Source organism: Alligator sinensis, unplaced genomic scaffold, assembly GCF_000455745.1.
Source record: "Alligator sinensis unplaced genomic scaffold, ASM45574v1 scaffold54_1, whole genome shotgun sequence".
In the NCBI taxonomy this organism is placed as follows: Eukaryota; Metazoa; Chordata; order Crocodylia; family Alligatoridae; genus Alligator; species Alligator sinensis.
Window position 1 is genome coordinate 251391 of NW_005841962.1, and position 18161 is coordinate 269551.

At 42.2% G+C, this 18161-nt stretch overlaps 1 protein-coding gene across 1 annotated transcript in view; it reads left to right on the forward strand.

Annotated features, from left to right (window-relative positions):
• The window catches only part of NEK11 (NIMA related kinase 11), a 205092-nt gene that overhangs the window by 88607 nt on the left and 98324 nt on the right, over positions 1 to 18161 (forward strand). Inside the window, exons 7-10 of the mRNA XM_025200289.1 lie at positions 12068 to 12217; positions 12298 to 12376; positions 14102 to 14187; positions 17045 to 17164. Of these exons, the coding sequence (XP_025056074.1) occupies positions 12068 to 12217; positions 12298 to 12376; positions 14102 to 14187; positions 17045 to 17164 (435 nt within the window). The remainder of the gene's footprint in view (positions 1 to 12067; positions 12218 to 12297; positions 12377 to 14101; positions 14188 to 17044; positions 17165 to 18161) is intronic.

Below are 18161 nucleotides of genomic sequence, written 5' to 3' on the forward strand. Positions count from 1 at the left end.
TGATTGCCATGTCTTGTTCCTCTTTAATGCCTTGCTCCGCTCAGTAATATTACAGTAATATACTATAGTAGTTGAACTAAGTACAGAATTCACTAAATTTCTGCCTAACCATTCCCCCCTCAAAAGAGGCAGAGTAACTTGCTATAAAAATTTTCATACATTCTACAAGTATGAAGAAAGTGAGGGAGAATACAGATGATGGATTCAAATAAACCACTCATTTATGACTCAAACATTAAAAAAAGGATTACTACTAAATAGTACCAGATGTTCTTAAAATATCTGTACTGGCTCTGAAGTATAAATATGTGCAAATCCTGTTAAAAGTAGTGTATATTATGTATTACAATTAACAGACTATAGGGATTCTGGGTGAAATCAGGACCCATTGAAGCCTGTGGGAATGTTGCCACTATGTGAGGTGTTCTTATTCTGTGTCACTTAAATGATTTCATAGATTTCATAGACATTAGGGCTGGAAGGGACCTCGGAAGATCATCGAGTCCAGCCCCCTGCCCAAAGGGCAGGAAGTCAGCCGGGTTCATAGGATCCCAGCAAGATAAGCATCCAGTTTGCTCTTGAAGGTGTTCAATGTGGACGCTTGAACCACCTCCAGTGGCAGGCTGTTCCAGACCTTGGGGGCTCGGACAGTAAAGAAATTCCTCCTTATGTCCAGCCTGAAATGGTCTTGTAGTAGTTTATGACCATTCGACCTAGTCGTCATCCCTTGGGGCGCTCTGGTGAACAAACGTTCCCCCAGATACTGGTGGTCACCCCTGATAAACTTATAGGTGGCCATCAGATCACCCCTGAGCCTGCGCTTTTCCAGGCTAAAGAGCCCCATGGCTCCCAGCTTGTCATCGTAGGGTCTGCTTCCCTGACCTCTGATCATGCGTGTGGCTCTTCTCTGGACTCTCTCAAGCTTCTCCACATCCTTTTTGAATTGCGGAGCCCAAAACTGGACGCAGTACTCCAGCTGCGGCCTCACTAAGGCCGAGTACAAGGGGAGAATGATGTCCCAGGATTTGCTTGAGAAGCATCTATGGATGCAAGCCAGCGTTTTGGTCGCTTATGATATTCCATAAGAGTGCAATCCAAGCATCCAAAGTTTTTCTTTCTGGGGCCAGGCTTACTATATGATTTGTGCTGTAAAGAAAGAGCTTTCCCATGATATAAAGATCCCACTTTTGATGTATAAATAAACACAATTCCCCTCCCCTGTGTGCCACTGGGGGACCAGACTCTCCCTTGATGTAAACGGACAGTAACACTTAATAAGAAAATGAACACAGGCCAGTACAAAGTGTGACTTGTTAGTGACATTTTCAATAGATCTTGTGCCCTTAATGTGACCTATAAAGTAGATTTTAAGTAACTCTGTATGGGTAAGAAGAAATTGCTGAAATGCAGTTCAGATGGAAGATAATCTCAGTTTGATTTATGACACTTTAGTTGTATGGGTATCATCACTTTGAAATCCTTTGTCTCGGATTCTCTTATCCCTTATGTGGCGGTATCCAAGATTAGACTTAAATATTTTTTCTTCACTTTAGGATAAATGTTATACATTATTTCAAGTCTTGAAATATTTTAAGACCATTCCTCTATTTGTAAGATCTCAACTTCTTCCCAGCCTTTTGTCTGTCAAGGGCTGCTATTTTATATAGCTTCTCAAGGCATTTAGGGCACCTAAATTAATCTATTAATCGAGTCTGCAGGAGCGTGCTAATTAGCATGCTCCAGCAGCCTCCGCATCATGTGTATTCAGTATCCTGCACTTCAAAAGGGTGGTGGGGGCACTTTAACTAAAGCTCATCAAACAAGTTTTAGCTAAAGTGCCCCCACTGCCATGTTAAAGCATGGGATACTGAATATATGTGATGCTGCAGGTGTGTTAATTAGAGCAGCTTCCCAAAGCCGCTCTAATTAAAGTGCCTCCCCACCCTGTAGCATGTGTAAAGATGCCCTTACATTTTCAATTAATCCCAGGTTACCCACAGGTGAATACCCAGATAGAATGTGGAATCTCCATCCTAGATCTGGCTAGATGAAGCCTTGGGTGGGATGATATAGTTGGTCCTGTTATAGGATGGTCCATCCTGATATAGGATGGTCCTGTTTGGAGCAGGGGGTTGGATTAGATAACCTCCTGAGGTAGCTCCCAACCCTAATTTTCAATTATTCTAGTTGTTATACACACAAAAACCTGGAAGACTTCTTAGCTCTAAATGTTTTATTATTTTGTAGATTAAAATAAGAGATGATTAATAGTTGGGAAAGGTTTCAGAATTTTTATATTTTGTAAAAATTGTACATTGATAGAGGATTTTTGAAAGGCTGCATATGTTAAAAAAGAGCTCAAAGAAAACTGTGACTGAAATGGTGAAATAAACAATGTCTAAAGCTCCTCTAGTGCCTCCATATTCCCTTTCTTTTTTCCAATAAGATCAGAAAGAGAGGAGCCTAAAGTTGACTGCCCTGCCACGATCATTTAATTTATTTGAGTTTTGGCTGAAAGCACACAATCAAGTTGTAAACTCCCCACTATTTTGAGCATGCTGATTATGTTGATTTGCTAAAAATGTTGGAATATTAGCTGGCAGTTAGAATATTGTCAGAAAACAAAATATAAATAAATTATTTTTAAGACAGCTATTCCCTTCTCTAATAAAAATGGGCCAAATCATCAGCTGGTGAAAATTGGTATAACTCCCTTGATTTCACATTTACTCCCGTTAATAATCTGGGTAAGCATGAGAGTCATCGAAAATTAGGGTTGGAAGAGACCTCAGGAGGTCATTTAGTCCAACTCCCTGCTCAAAGCAGGACCATCCCCAACTAGATCATCCCAGCTAAGGCTTTGTCTTGCTGGGTCTTAAATACCTCCAAGGATGGAGATTCCACAACCTCTCTGGATAGCCTGTTCCAGTATTTTACTACCCGCCTAGTGGGAAAGTTTTTCCTAATACCTAATCTAAACTTCCCTTGCTGCAACTTGAAACCATTGCTCCTTGTTCTGTCATCTATTACCACTGAGAACAGTCTAGCTCCAGCTTCTTTGGAACCCCTCTTCAGGTAGTTGAAGGCTGCTATTAAATCCCCCCTCAGTCTTCACTTTTCCAGACTAAATAAGCCAATTTCTCTCAGCCTTTCCTCAGAGGTCATGTGCCCCAGCCCCCTAACCATTTTTGTTGCCCTCCTCTGGACTCTGTCCAATTTGTCCACATCCTTTCTGTAGTGGGGGGACCAAAGCTGGACACAGTACTCCAGATGTGGCCTTACCTGTGCCAAATAGAGGGGAAGAATCACATGCCTTGAGCTGCTGGCAACATTCCTACTAGTGCAGCCCAGTATCCCACTAGCCTTCTTGGCAACAAGGGCACACTGCTGGCTCATATTCAGCTTATTGTCCACTGTAACCCCCAGGTCACTTTCTGCAGAGCTACTGCCCAGCCATTCAGTCCTCACTCTCCATTGGCAACTGGTGCCACTTTAGTCAGGGGAGGCATATTCTCCTCCCCCCCAGCAACCAGTTAGTGACCGGGGGGGCCCCATTCTCGCCAACTGGTGTGGGGGGGGTCCCCTGTGGCCAATCTCACTGACCAGGGGTGCGGCTGCAGCACTCCTGGAAGTGGCTGCGGTGCTTCACCTGGAGCTCCCAGTCCCCGGCTAGTGCTTGCAGGGGGAGGGGGCACTAGTGCTCCCACCTGCCTCCCCTGCTCATTGCCTAAGCAGGGAGCATGGCCTGTCAGGGGGTGCACCAGCGCTCTCATGGTGTGCACATGCACCCCCATGCACCCCAATGCATTGCCACTGTCACTCCAACAGTTTCTCAGAAGTCTCTCATATTGTGCCCCATTCTGATATTCTCTAGGCCTATCTAAGAGCCTTGTTACACCTTATACTGTGAGCCACAGAAAGGTTGATGGGTGTTAGTGCTAGTTTGACTTTGGAGCAGTTGCACATTCAAGCCAGCAGATAAGAATCTCCTCCTCCCATTCGATGCTCCTCCCCTGCCCTCTGCCCCTCCCCCCCCCCCGGAGCTCCCCTGGTTCCTCCTCTTCCCCTCAGGCATCCTTCCTTCTAACCCCTACCACCTATTTGTGGTTGCCTGTGTTGTCTGTCCCAGGGGAGCAGGCAGGGAAGGGTTAAACTGCCTGCCCAGTCACTGCTGCCCTTGCCACCAAGGGAGCAGCAGTGGTGGCAGCTGGGCAGGTAGGTTAACCCTTCCTTGCCTGCTCTGCTGGGACAGGTAGTGTGGGTAGCCAAAAGTAAGCTGGGAGGGAGGGGTGGCAGTGAGCGGGGATCTGTTGTGCTAAGGAGGGTGAGGGGACAGTGGGCCCAATCCGGGGTAGGGAGGGGGTGGGTGGTATGTTAACACTAAGGTGTAACTTAGAGTGGCTACACCTTAGTGTAACATGAGCTGGGTAACACAGATCAGAGACAGCCCAGCCTTGGAGCCCTGTAGCTTTGAGCCACAATATGAGTGCTTAAACCTAGTTTCAGGGGTTAATGTGCAGACAGTCCAGGTATTAAGAGCTCCAGGCTCCAAACTAAAATTACTGTGCAACAGGGCCCTAAGGTCCCTCCTTTCTTCCTCTGCCTCATCCATTCCCTGTGTCATGAACATATTTGAATATCTGGCTGGCTCTTTTGCTCCCAGATTGCCTACACTGTTCCCCAACTGCCCTTGGCTGACTCTGATCCCACTCCCTGAGGGGTGCAAAAGATTCTTCCACACCTCAAGCTCTAGTACATCAAAAATGTTGTCCGTCTGTCCGTTCCCCCCGCCCCCCCACACACCTCAAGCTCTAGTACATCAAAAATGTACTAGTACATCTAGTACATCAACAATGTTGCATGCTGGCAGGTATCCGGTATCCTTACCTGATTTAGGAGGATAGTATTTAAAAAACCTGCTTTTTCTCCCTAAAACCTGAGGTTAATGTAAGGGTTCAACTTATGCAACTTTTACAATGGCCAGAACCTACAAACCTTTCTCTCACATCTGGTACTTAATGTCTTACATAGTCCCACTGAAGCAAATATGAATCCCCATCTGGACAAGGACTTGGGCCTAGATATAAAAAAGTAAAACCAACTTACTAATAATAGTCCTGCTCTGTTCTTCCTAGTTACTTAAAACTACCATGTGTACATGAGTGTTTTGGAAATTTTATACTGAAAGGAAACTCATTAGTTAGCCTAAAATAACTGATCCTTTGCTAACCCAGAATCCACCCACTCTGTGGAAAACAGTGACAGTCCCTGAAAGCATCTAGAATACAGCTCATTGCTTGGATTGTGTTGATTTAGCTCTGAAAGAAAGATTTGTTTTTAAATCTCCCAGGATATTTAAAGAAAATGTATTGAATACTCTGCTGAAATGCATGTTATTTTCTTGTGACTGCAAGTTAATAGTGTATGAAGAATTAAGTAAACTAATGGATGCATATTGCAGAATGTCTGAGGAAATTGCAGAGCATTCTTCAAAATGTTTAAAACCACTGAAGCTCACTGAGGTTTATATGTAACTTTGCTTAATATAATGAAATGTAACCTTGATTAATATGATGCACACTGACAAAATCCTCTGTGTGACTCATAAAAGCTAATGGATTCTGAACTTAGAGCACTCTCTGAGGGAAAAGACCTGAATCTTTTGTGGATAACTCAATGAAAATGCCTGTCTAATATGCATTAATAGTTAAAAAACAGAAATGATGATTAGGTGTGTCATAAAGGGGTAAAATATTGTGGAAAATATTAAATGGACACTGTATCAAACAATGGCATATCCTCAACAAGAGTACATTTTAACTAGTTGTAGTTACTTTTGTAATGACAAATTTAAATGTTGATAATGTAACAATTTTAATGTTCAGATGACCTGGTCAAAAATTAGTCTGCTAATACTCAGAACAGTACAAACTGTTGTACAGAACAGTACAAACTGACCTGAAGAGCTTTTCAACCTATAAGCACAGAGGGTTATAATAAAAAATACATGCAAATGTTTATATAGCTGTTGCTTGTACAATAACATTGAAAACAATGCTCCTCAAAGAGAGATGAATTTAGATTATTTGATTTTGGAGAGTTTATTTGAATATTCATTGTGGTTTCACTAGCAGAGATGGAAACAGCAAAGATAAGAAAGATCTACAAACAATAAGGAAGGCAACAAGAGCAACAAATGCATATCAAGATCATACTGAGATAGCTGGAATTGTTTATCCCCAAAAGCAGAAGTATTAGGGGGATATTAACAGAGATTACACAAGGGATAGAGAAAGCTGGCTAGATTCTCCTTTTTATGACATTAAATCTATGACCACAAAGCACCTGTCTATGAAATTAATGTGCATCACAATTGCAAAAATAAAATACTATTTTACATGATTAGTGAACCTATTAAATTCATTAACACAGATGGTCATTGAACCAAATAGTCTGGTGGATAATTGTATGACCACTAATAACATTAGCAATTATTTAAGCTACATTTATAAAAAGTAATCAAATTATATGCTTCAGGTCATAATCTGATTGCTTGTGGGAAACAGAAATACTTAGCTGAATATATCATGCTTTTTTCTTCATCATTCTCTGAAGCCTCAGTTGTAGTTAGGGGTTCTGGACAAGATGGATAAATAGACTGACCCAGTGTGGCAATGGCTTGTTTAAGCAATTTCAGTTGTCAAACTAATGCAGTTATCAAAATATATTGCTTCTGCAAAAGCCAGTTGCAATGTAGTCTGTCAAAATGAGATTTTTCTTCCCAGTAGCTTGTTTTGATTTATGTTTGACAGTTTCAAATGTTGTGTGCACATGGGTGTATCTTTCTAGAAATAATATTTCTTCACGTAATAATTGTTTTGTCTCGAATTTGAGGCTCTAAAATTCTACCATCAAATGACAAGGAGAAGGAGGGCTCCAGAATTGAAGAGAAGTGGATTGAAGTCAGCAACTGCTTTCAGCGTTCAGCAGTGGAGCTGCTGAGGTAAAGGCAGAGGAGATGGCATCTGCAGGCATGAGGCAGAGGAGTCAGCAGCCTAGAGAGCATGAAGTGCAAGGCCCCAAAGTCAGAGGTTGTAGGATTACTGCACTAAGAAGGAAGAGAAGAGTGATGGTGTCTGGTGACTCCCTTCTGTGGGGGACAGAAGCACCAATTTGTCATCCAGATTTGGCAGTAGGATTAAGAAATTTGGAGCACAAGTGGTGTTCTTGTCAATTCTTCCTGTGGAAGGTAAAGGTCCAGGCAGAAACCATCATATCCTGGAAGTCAATGCATGGCTGAGACAGTGGTGTTGACTTGAAGGCTTTGGCTTCTCTGATGATGGGAGGATGTTTTTGGGAGTAGGACTGCTATCAAGAGGTTGGATCCATCTGATAAGAATGGGAAAGAGCACCTTTGGGTGTTTTCTGGCCAACCTAGTAAGGGGAGCTTTAAGCTAGGTTCCACGGGGTATGGTAATCAAAACCCTCCAGCAACAGAACACACAATCCAAGGGAAAGGACTGAAAGAAGCAACTTAACTCTGGGAAAAGGCCAGAGAGCTAAAGGACTACAACAAATGGCACAAAAGGCAAGCGAGTAGGTCAAAATGCAAAATGCATCTGAAGCATGTATACAAATGTGAGATGTATGGGAAATAAATATGATGAGCTGGAAGCTGCAGCCAAAAAGAACTATGATCTGATTGGCATCACAGAGACCTAGTGGAACAGCTCTTATGACTGAAGTGTCAACTTCAAGGATTACACGCTGTTTCAGAAAGACAGGGTTGGGAGAAAAGATGGTTTTTGTATGTCAAAAACACATACACTTGTTCCCTGGTTCAGGAGGAGGATGAAGGCAAAGCAGAATGCATTTGGGAGAAGATGAAAAGTGAAAGATACAGCACTGATATAATGGTGGGGATTTATTATAGGCCACCAAATCAGAAAGATGGGTTGGATGAGGCACTTTTCAAGCAGATGACAAACCTACCAAAAAGCTATGGAATGGTTGTGATAGGGCCCAGCTACAATGGCCCCTGGTGGCCATATGGCCCCCGCTCCTCTGAGTACCCTCCCTTTTTAACCTCACTTGCCACACATTGTATTTCTTATGGAGTATAGGGAGGCTGCCCCAGAGTCCCAAAGTGAGCCCTAAATCTTCAACCAGCCAGGCTCAGTTTTGCCCTTTATAGCACTAGACTGTGGCTTTCTTGGCCCTGTCAGTGCCTTGGGGCACCACTCACCTTTTGAGCTATATTCATGGCCTCTGTCCTCCCCCATAGCCACACTCATGTCTTGTGGATATTATTCTGACAACATTCCGAACCTTTCTATGGGGGCCTCTGCCTTCTTGCTTTATTGCAGAATATTGTTATTCTGGTGCAGGCCTCTGGCTTAGGCCCACTTCTTCTGGCCTGGCTTTCTTGGTCTCAGCTCTCTTTGAATCTTGGTCTCCAGGCCACTGGCTCCGGTCTTAAAATTTCATTCCAGCCCCCCTGGGGTCCCTGACCCAGGCTAGGCTGCTCATTGTCTGACCCAGCCACCACCATTGTCTGGCCCAGTCAACACTGTTCCCAAGTTAACTCAGCCCCCCTGGCATCTCTGGCCCAGAGCAGGGCTGTCCATAGCCTAACCCACCCCTGGTGCCCCAACCCAGGGAAGGCTGTTCATGCTTTATCAGCCCATGAACCCTTTAACTGGGCTTAGCCCCCTGAGTCCCTGTTTCTGCAGGGCTGCTATTCTCAGCCTCTAAACAGTTTGGGCTTCAGGTCTATGCAGCCCACTGGTTCCTAAACTCTTGAAGACTCTATACCAGGCTCCCATTGGGTATGCCATTGGCCTCCTATATGTCCCTTTTAGCCACACTCAGTCCTCCAGTATCAACTTTAACACAACACAAATACAAGTAAACGCTTCCAAACAAAAAGTCTTCCTCCCTTTGAGCTCTCACTTCCCAACTTGCATGGGTAGCTTGGATGCTTTCCAGGCTGTCTCTTTTAGCCCCTCTCCCACGGGACCTCTGCAGCATGCAGGGCCAGACTGCCTGCCTGGCTTCTGATGCTGGATTTATATGTCCTGGACCACTGTCCCTTTTGACCAAGTGACTCCCTAGTCGAGCACAGGGGTTTCCCTTTGTGCCTAATAGTCAGTCTGTCCTTCCCTACTGCAGCTTAATTTAGCTACTTGCAGCTTTTACTCTCAGGCTGCCCCACACAGAAAGCTTGTTGCAGTGCAGTGGGCTTTTGCTTAGCTGCCTGGCTGTACAGCAAGGCTAGCCTGCTGCACTTTCCCTTTGAAGTAACAGGAGCCCTTGACTCCTGGTTATAATAATACTGACAGGAAACTTCAGTTTGCCAGACATCTACTGGAAGGACAGTGCAGCCAAACATAAAATGTCAAGCCAGTTCCTAACTTGTGTGGACAGCAACTTTCTGTTTTAGAAGGTGGAGGATACAACTAGGGGATCATCTATCTTGGTTCTTTTTCTGACCAACCGGGAAGACCTGGTAGAGGATGTGAAAGGGCTGAGTAACTTGAGAGAAAGTGAACATGATATGATAGAATTTTAGATCCTGAGACAGGGAAAGCATGAGGTCAGCAAAATTAGGATGCTAGATTTCAAAAAGGCAGATTTCATCTAACTCAAGGAGTTAATAGGCATGGTGCCATTGGAAGATAGACTGAAGGATAAAGGCACCCACGAAAGTTGGGAACTTCTAAAGAGCACAGTATTGGAAGCCCAAGAAACTGTCCCGTCATGGTGGAAGCAGAAGAATTGATATATCTGTACAAGGAGCTTCTAAAATGCCTCAAATGCAAAAGGAAAGCATACAGACAGTGGGCTAATGGGCAGGTCACCAAGGAAGTGTACCAGGAAATAGAAGAACCTGTAGAGACAAAATCAGGAAGGCAAAGACAAAGAATGCACCTGGTGAAGGAGGTTAAGAACAACATGAGGAGGTTCTATAAGTATGTTGGCTGGAAAAGAAGAATGAAGGAAGCTGTTGGTCCACTGTTAACAATTCAGAGGGAACTCCTAACAGAAGATAAAGTCAGCAGAACTACTCAACAGCTACTTTGCCTCAGTCTTCACAAAAAAATTAAGCTGTAGCCAGATACCTAATAAGGATTATCTGAATAAGGAAGGAGGCAAGATGAGGGAGGAGATAAAAGAGATGGTCAGTGAACTTTTGATAGGTCTGAAAGAATTTAAAGATTATGAAGAATCATGTCAAACAAACTTGATCTCCTTCTCTGACAGAGTAACTAATTGGGTGGATGAAGGGAATGCTGTGGATGTAGTGGATTGGACTTCAGTAAGGCTTTTGACAAAGTCCCACACATCCTTCTCATAAACAAATTGGAGAAATGTGGGCTGGGCAAAATTCTTGTAGGTGGATAGATAACTGACTCAGTAGACTCAAGCAAAGGGTAATTATTAATGGTCCATCTCAGAATGGCAGGAAGTGTTGAGTGGAGTCCCACTGAGATCTGTCCTGGGCCTGGTGCTGTTCAATATATTTATTAATAATTTGGATGCTGGCATACAAAGCTTCTTGAGCAAGTTTTCAGATGACACAACACTGAGAAGGATTACAAACACATTGGAGGATGCGAGCACAAGTGAGAAGGATCTTGACAGACTGGAAGGCTAGGCTAGAGCTAACAGGCTGAAGTTCACTGTGGACAAATGCAAGGTGCTACACCTCAGGAAGAATAATCAAAAACACAAATATTAAATGAATGACACCTGGATCGATGGAAACACTCTGGAAAAGGATTTAGGAGTCTTGGTAGATCACGGACTCAATATGAGTCTGCATTGTGATGCAGCATCACAAAAGGTGAATGTGGTTTTGGGATTCATCAATAGAAGTATTAGGTGCAAGATGCAGGAGGTGATGGTCCCTCTGTTCACCACTAGTTAAGCCTCATCTGCAGTATCATATGCAGTTCTGGACTCCATATTTTTAAAAGGTTACAAAGGCATTAGAGAGGGTTTAGAGGTAGTCAAGAAGGATGATAAAAGGCTTGTAAAGCAAATCATATGAAGAGAGGCTGAAGGAGGTAGACATCTTTAGCTTGTGGAAAAGGTACTTAAGAGGGAACATGATTATAGAAAAGCTTTGGCTGAGGTGATCGAGCTGGGGCTGGTCCTGCTTTGAGGAGGGGGTTGGACTAGATGACCTTCTAAGGTCCCTTCCAACTGTAATTTTCTATGATTCTATGTCAAGGTGTTTTTATGCTTCCATCAGAGGCATTGGGCGTTGGCTACAGCAAAGACTGGAGATTTTGACTCAGACATACCAATGCTTCTGCTGGGACCAAAGCTAGAGGTTCCTGGCTGGAAGGTCTTACTGGGAGGTGATATTGCATCTCTATTTGGCACTGCTTAGGCCTACTCAGGTCAGACTGATTACCATATTTGGGGTCAAGAAGGAATTTCACCTCATGATCAGATTGGTAAGAACTGTGGGGTTTTTTGCCTTAGTCTATAGTGGGGGTTGTGGCCCTCTACCTGGGATCTCTTGAGCCTTGACAACCTTTTATAGAAGCCAGACATTGGTTGTCATGGTTCCCCTGTGAGAATCATCAATAGAAGAATTAGGTGAAGATGCAGGAGGTGATAGTGCCTCTCTATTCAGCACTGGTCAGGTCTCATCTGGAGTATTGTGTTTAGTACTAGACTCCGCATTTTTTAAAGGATGTGGAGAAATTAGAGAGGGTTTACAGATGGGCAACAAAGATGATAAGGGGTTTGGAAGGCAAGTCATATGAGAAGAAGGTAAAGGAGCTATGCTCCTTCCAGTTTGTGGAAAAGGTGCTCAACTGGGGACATGATAACATTCTAGGGATGATCCTGCCTCAGACAGGGGCTTGGACTAGGTGACCTCTGGAGGTCTTTTCTAGCCCTAATTCTCTATGTTTCTATGATAGAGAAACATCATGATTCTATGATTTCCATCAGTTGAAGATACATATTTTAGCTGTTTTTTAAAATAAACTTGAATTTTAGAACCTGTGCTTTTATCAAGATCAACATCTATTCAATTTTGTTGTTCTAGGTCACTAGGATGCATTTTATACGAGATGTGCTGTATGGGTCATGCATTTCCTGGACACAATTTTTTGTCCATTGTGCTAAAAATTGTAGAAGGTGACACACCTTCTCTTCCTGACAGATACCCAAGTAAACTGAATGCAGTTCTGAACAGGTATGGGGGTTTTTTTATTTAATATAAGTGCTTAATTAATTTGGAAAATAACTGAATTAGCTTTTTTTTAAATATTTCAGCATGCTAAACAAGAATCCTTTATTGAGACCATCAGCAGCAGAAATTCTAAAAGTCTCCTACATTGATGAACAATTGCAGGTATTTAAAAAAGCAATAGACATACACTTTACATATGCATATATATGTTGAAAATGTGCTGAGGGAGAAGATGATGTGTGAAAAAGAAATGAGTCAGAGAATAGTGCATTTAGCTCCTAGAGCACTTGTACACATGACAAAATTGGCCTTTTTAAGTTTAATTGCATCACAGTTTATACCTGCGGCGGTGTATTACAATTCAGTTTTGTCACACTGTACGTGTGCAGTGGCGTATTTTGATTTAAATGACTTTATGTAGCAAAGTAAAACACATCCAATGTATTTTAGTTTGCTACATAACAAATTGCAACTATACATCCGGAGAAGGCAGTGGGGATGGTGCACGGGGCACTGGAAGCCCAGGTGTACTTGGGGAAGCTCGGGCTTGGTGGGCTTCCAGCACTCCATGCACTGTCCCCACCATGTTCTCTGGCTTCCAGCACCCCAACCCCTGTCCTGCTACCTTCCTGCAATGCCCCAGGGGCAAGCCAGTCTGTTCCCAGGTGGTCCCAGGTGGCAGGAAGGTGGCAGAGACAGTGCATGGGGCACTGAAAGCCTGCCAAGCCCAAGCTTCCCCGAGCACAGCTGGGTTTCCAATGCCCCATGAACCAGTGTATCAGGCTAGGTGCTGCCTGCAATCTGGCAGAGCACTCACACAGCTAGCACCCTACCAGGGCAGCCACGGGGAGCACCACTGCTGTGGAGGGAGGGACTGGGCCCCCCTCCATGACACCAGGACAGCTTGCACAGACAGACTACACCAGAAAAAAAAAAAAAAGTGACCAGGGCCCGATCCTTTCCCCCCGGCCTGCCTGTCCTGCAACTGGGGGTATTTCTGCTGGTGGGCCCTGAGCTGCAAGGGGGTCTGGTCCTTCCCTCCATGGCAGTGGCACCCCCCGGGCAGCACCTGCCCACTAGCAGCCCACCCAGGCAGCCCTGGGGGGTGCCGCCACTGCAAAAGGAAGGACTGGGACCCCACAGCTCATGGGCTGCTCAATCTACCAGCAGCTTGCCCCCTGGTTGCATGAGATGTGGGCAGGCTCTAAGAAAACAAAAAAAAGAAAGGATCAGGCCCCTCACTCTTTTGTTTTTTTTCCCAGCAGACCCTGCCTGCGTGAGCTGCTGCCAGGTCACACAGCCCCTGAGCTACAGGGGTGGGGCCCGGTCCTTCCCTCTGCAGCAGCAGCAGCAGCCTTTGGGGCTGCCCGTGCAGGTTACTAGTGGGCAGGTGCTGCCTGGGGTGGGTGCTGCTACTGCACAAGGGAGAACTGAGCCCCCCTGCAGCTTAGGGCCTGCATTGTCACAATTTAAAACCCACTGTTTTCAATTTAGGGGAACTAAACACCCATCGTGTGTACAAGCACCCCTATAAGCACAAGCCTCTTCAGGTAAAGAGAAGGTGAAAATGAAAGTCTTTGTCACTTTCTGAAATGAGAGGACTCAGTTTGAAATTTTAAAAGCCATAAAAAGAGTGGACATTTGTACAATGCAGACTAGTAGATTAATAATAGGTGGGTAAACGAAATCCAGGGACTGGGGTGGTTTGCTTCATTGGTAATGAAAACACATTCTAGGAAACAGCTTGCTCTTTGGCTCCTTGTTTTTCTAGAGTATATATTACTGATAAGTTGTTATATCATTTTAACTGACTCTTGGACCATAAATGAAGCTGATGGATCATTATAATACTATTACTTGTCAATATTCTATTTTCTTTTCTTTCAGAATTTCAAATGCAAATTCACAGATATAACTATGAAGGACAAGACACTTAATTGTCAGAAGGAAGCTGCTCACATTGTTAATGCTGTGTAATTATTGCTTTGTTTTTCTTTGTAATAGTACAAAAATGGGAGCATTGCTAAAGGCATTAATATCTTAATTTAAACATTTAATTTAAAGTAATTGAACCATTCTTTTAAAAGGGATTTTTACTCAAAAAGTGTATATGCTGATATATAAATACATTTGTAAAGGATTTTGAGAGCTAGGTATTTTTATTATTCTTTTACATAGAAAGTGTAGAAGTTCCCATAATGTCTGTATTCCCATTCCCATATTGGCAGGTGCAAATTCGTTACATACAGGTATTTGTTCATGCAAATATAATACTTGATGTGATTAAATTATTCCCACTCATAGACACAAGTTAATGCACATTATTTGGTAATTTTATTCCAGCTTCCTCATTAGCTATGCAGTTATATTTAGATTTGACATTCCACTTTGCTTTTTACTATTCCACTTTTCTTTTAAAAAGCCACTTCATTCCAGATCAGAGCTAGCAATATCTCAATTGTTAGGAGATGTGTCATCCATTACTCTCTTTTTTTCTTGCCTTGCCTGGATCTTAATTAGCAATTTCAGATTTCTCTGAGAGCTTAGATGATAAACAGTAGAGCGATGTAAATTAGGGCACAGACAGAAGTGATATTTGTGTGCAATCTGGCCCCTGAAAGCACTCTACAGCTGTGACCTAACACACGTGCAAAGCTGCAGAGCAATTCTAAAATGGTCAGTTGCTTGAAAAATTAACCCTCATTTAATCAGGCAACATATTAAGGCACTCTACTGTAACATGCCTTAGGGGACTTGAGGGTGAACTTTTCATGCAGAGGTAGGGCTGGGCTGATGCAGGCAGCAGCTCAGCCCCACCCCTGGTGTTGTCAGCAGAGAGGCAGTAAAGGGAGCAGCAGTGGCTGCTGTGAGCTGGGGGGTGGTGTGTGAAACAGAGCCCCTTGCCTCATGACACCCACCAGCTACCCTAGTTGGGGTATTGTGGAGAGCTGAGAGCTGGGCCCCCAAAGTAAGGGGACTTCATTTCACCCTGCTTCCCTCCTCCCCCCAGCTCCAGGTGGGCCTCTTGAGAGCGGCAGCAGCCAAATTATCATCACATTTTAGAACTTTACCTTTGAAACCTCTCAAATCTTTCTGAGTCAGCCTCAAGTGATGGGCCTCTTGAGGCTGCCCAATTCCATAAGAAATCTGTTCATGATTTCTATAAGAAAATTGAGCCATCCATAGAAAACCAAGAAACACTGAGTTTGTTTCAAGATCCATATTGGAATGAAGCTAAATACAAATGGTGATGCTGTACAGAGAGAGCAGAACAGTGCCACCTGGGGTCTAAGTGGAGGCACTGCTTAGAGCCCTATACTCAGGGCTTTCTGGTCCATGGGAGCTCTATAGTTTTTTCTCCCCTCCCACCCTAGCCAAATGCTGCCTGCATGTCCCAGCCATCGCCTGCCTATTCGTTGGTCACCCTGAGCAATACTGTAGATTATCCCTTGCAGAAGCTACAGCCAGCTTGTTTTCCACTTGAGATTTTTTTTTGACTGTGGGTCAAGCTCAGTCTTACTTTGTTTTCCAGTAAATATCTATTATGGTTTGGTAAGGTTCCACTCAGCTCAGAAAGTTTAAATACTTAAATGAGTATAAACCTCTACAAATTCAATCTCATTTTGAAAGAAAAAAATGCCTTTGTTTCTCAGAGGTTCTTAAGTTCTGGTACAATGCATAAAAATATATCCAAATTATTGTGGTAATTCTTGCAGGGTTCATTCTAGCCTGATTTATAATTAAAATCTTCTTGTCTTTTTCCTTAGTGTTATATATTTTCCAGTATCATTTATAGCCTTCCAATATTTTTCTTTGGGTTCAATATTGTAGAAACATGGTGAAAGCTGCTCTCCTCACAAACATCCTGATATTTCTGAGAAAATAGTCTGCAAAAAGCTATGAATTTTTTGAGACACAAAATTAAACTTGTGGATGATCATGCATTAGATAAATGAAGACATAGCAGCTACATCTTGAATTTTGAAAACAAGAATACCTACTTGAAATGTATACACACATTTCAGTGTTACAAATGCTGAGGATATGTATGATTACCAAAGTACTGCAGAATTGCAATTTCATTTTTATAATAATTGTAGGCTGTAAAATGAAGTCTGGAATCAATACACTTTTCAGATATGAGATCTATACAATATCAGATATTGATTTTTTTTTGTTTGTTTACAAATACAAAGGAAGTTCTGGAATAGGTATGCCCATAATTCCTTTTTTAGTATTCATGGATAAACTTAAGGAGACCATAAAGTCATTTAAAAAATCACTGCTATTCTGTGTGACCAAGAAGTGAATGGTGACAAACAGCATACAAAGGAAGTACGTGACTAGTAAAAATCCTGTGAAAAGCACATCAATATTTTTCTTTTTCTATCCATGTTTAAAATTGAGTATTCAAAATTACACTTTTTAGAGATTTACTAGTTGCTTGTGATTTAAACTGAAGGGCAGAATTTATGCTTTTGATATAGTTAATAATAAGGCAGAAGATAATTTTTGCCAGTCTGCTTTTATGTTTATTTTCCTAAAACATTGTGTTTCTCTTTGCCCATTTTCTTCTGCATTATCTAAAATGACTTGTGTAAAATGTTTTAGGTTTAAAGGTCTGAGTGTATATAATTCAACAGTGAAAAGAATTCTGATATAAAACTATTATAATGTAAACAAAGCTCTGTTTAGATTGTTATATTAGCTGTGACTTCCTAATTATTGCTTTTAAAATGTCTACTTTTTTCAGTAACAAATGTATGTGAGTTTTGTATATTGATGTTTATATCTTTGTATAAATGCAAGCTTGCATGCACTTATTTTTAGGCAGAAAAAAGTCCATTTGCAAACTCTGCGGGAGCTGTCTGAGGTACAGAAAATGACTCCACGGGAACGAATGAGGCTGAGGAAATTAAATGCTGCAGATGAGAAAGCAAGCAAGCTTAAGTAAGATGCATGACATAAACATGTTCTCCCTGTGCATTCCTTTACTGGTAATAATTTACCAAGAGAACACAAAATAAAAAAAGTTACCACTGTTGCTTCTAAGCAGGTCTTTCAGCTACTGAGGGGTGAATGATATGTTAATTACATTATTATTATTGCTCAAGTAGGGAGAAAAGTTGGAAAGTTAACCCCAAACAGCATTTCAGATGCCAGCTTTTTTACTAGATCCATATGCAAGAAATCTTTATATTCTTTTCTATTAAACTTTTTTTTATAACTGGCCCATTAAATAATCACTCTAGAAGTTATCCATTTAGCTGTGATCAAAGTTCTAGCTTTTGAGGAAGCTGTCAATTATTTTGCCATCTGAGACTTGCCTACACTGGTAGGAAAGACGTTGCCATGATGGTCTAAGAAATATATGAGGCAGAGGTATTTTTTGCTGATGTCTTTTATTGGAACAACTGTATAGTTGGGAGAGATGTTAGACATCTGGGGTGGAAGGCAATTTGGACAAATAAAAGATACCACCAAAAAATTCCTTGTTTCTAGAGAGGTAGAAATTAATACCCCTGGAAGATCAAATGTTATAAGATAGACTAATTAAGCGATCAAATGCAATGGTGATGGGTGTGGCTTACAATTCTTACCATGCTTTGTTTTCCCTGAGAAATAAGAGAGATTGTAATGGGGAGGACAGTATATACTCTTTGTGGGAACAGTATGTGGAAGTCCATGCTTCGTTATCAAGACTCCACCACAGAATAAAAAGAAATGTATTATATTGCTGATCCAGGTTTGTTTTTCGCAATGAAAACTTTTGAACTCTTTGGTTAATATGAAAAAAAACCCAATAGAAAAACCACCTTCTATGATGGGTAACTCATTTTGAGATTCCATGGGGCACTCATTTAAAAATTCTCTTCAAGCAGTTTCTCAAAGTTCAGTTTATGTTAATAAATTTATTTTATTTGCTAAATTTAAGGGAACAGTTAAT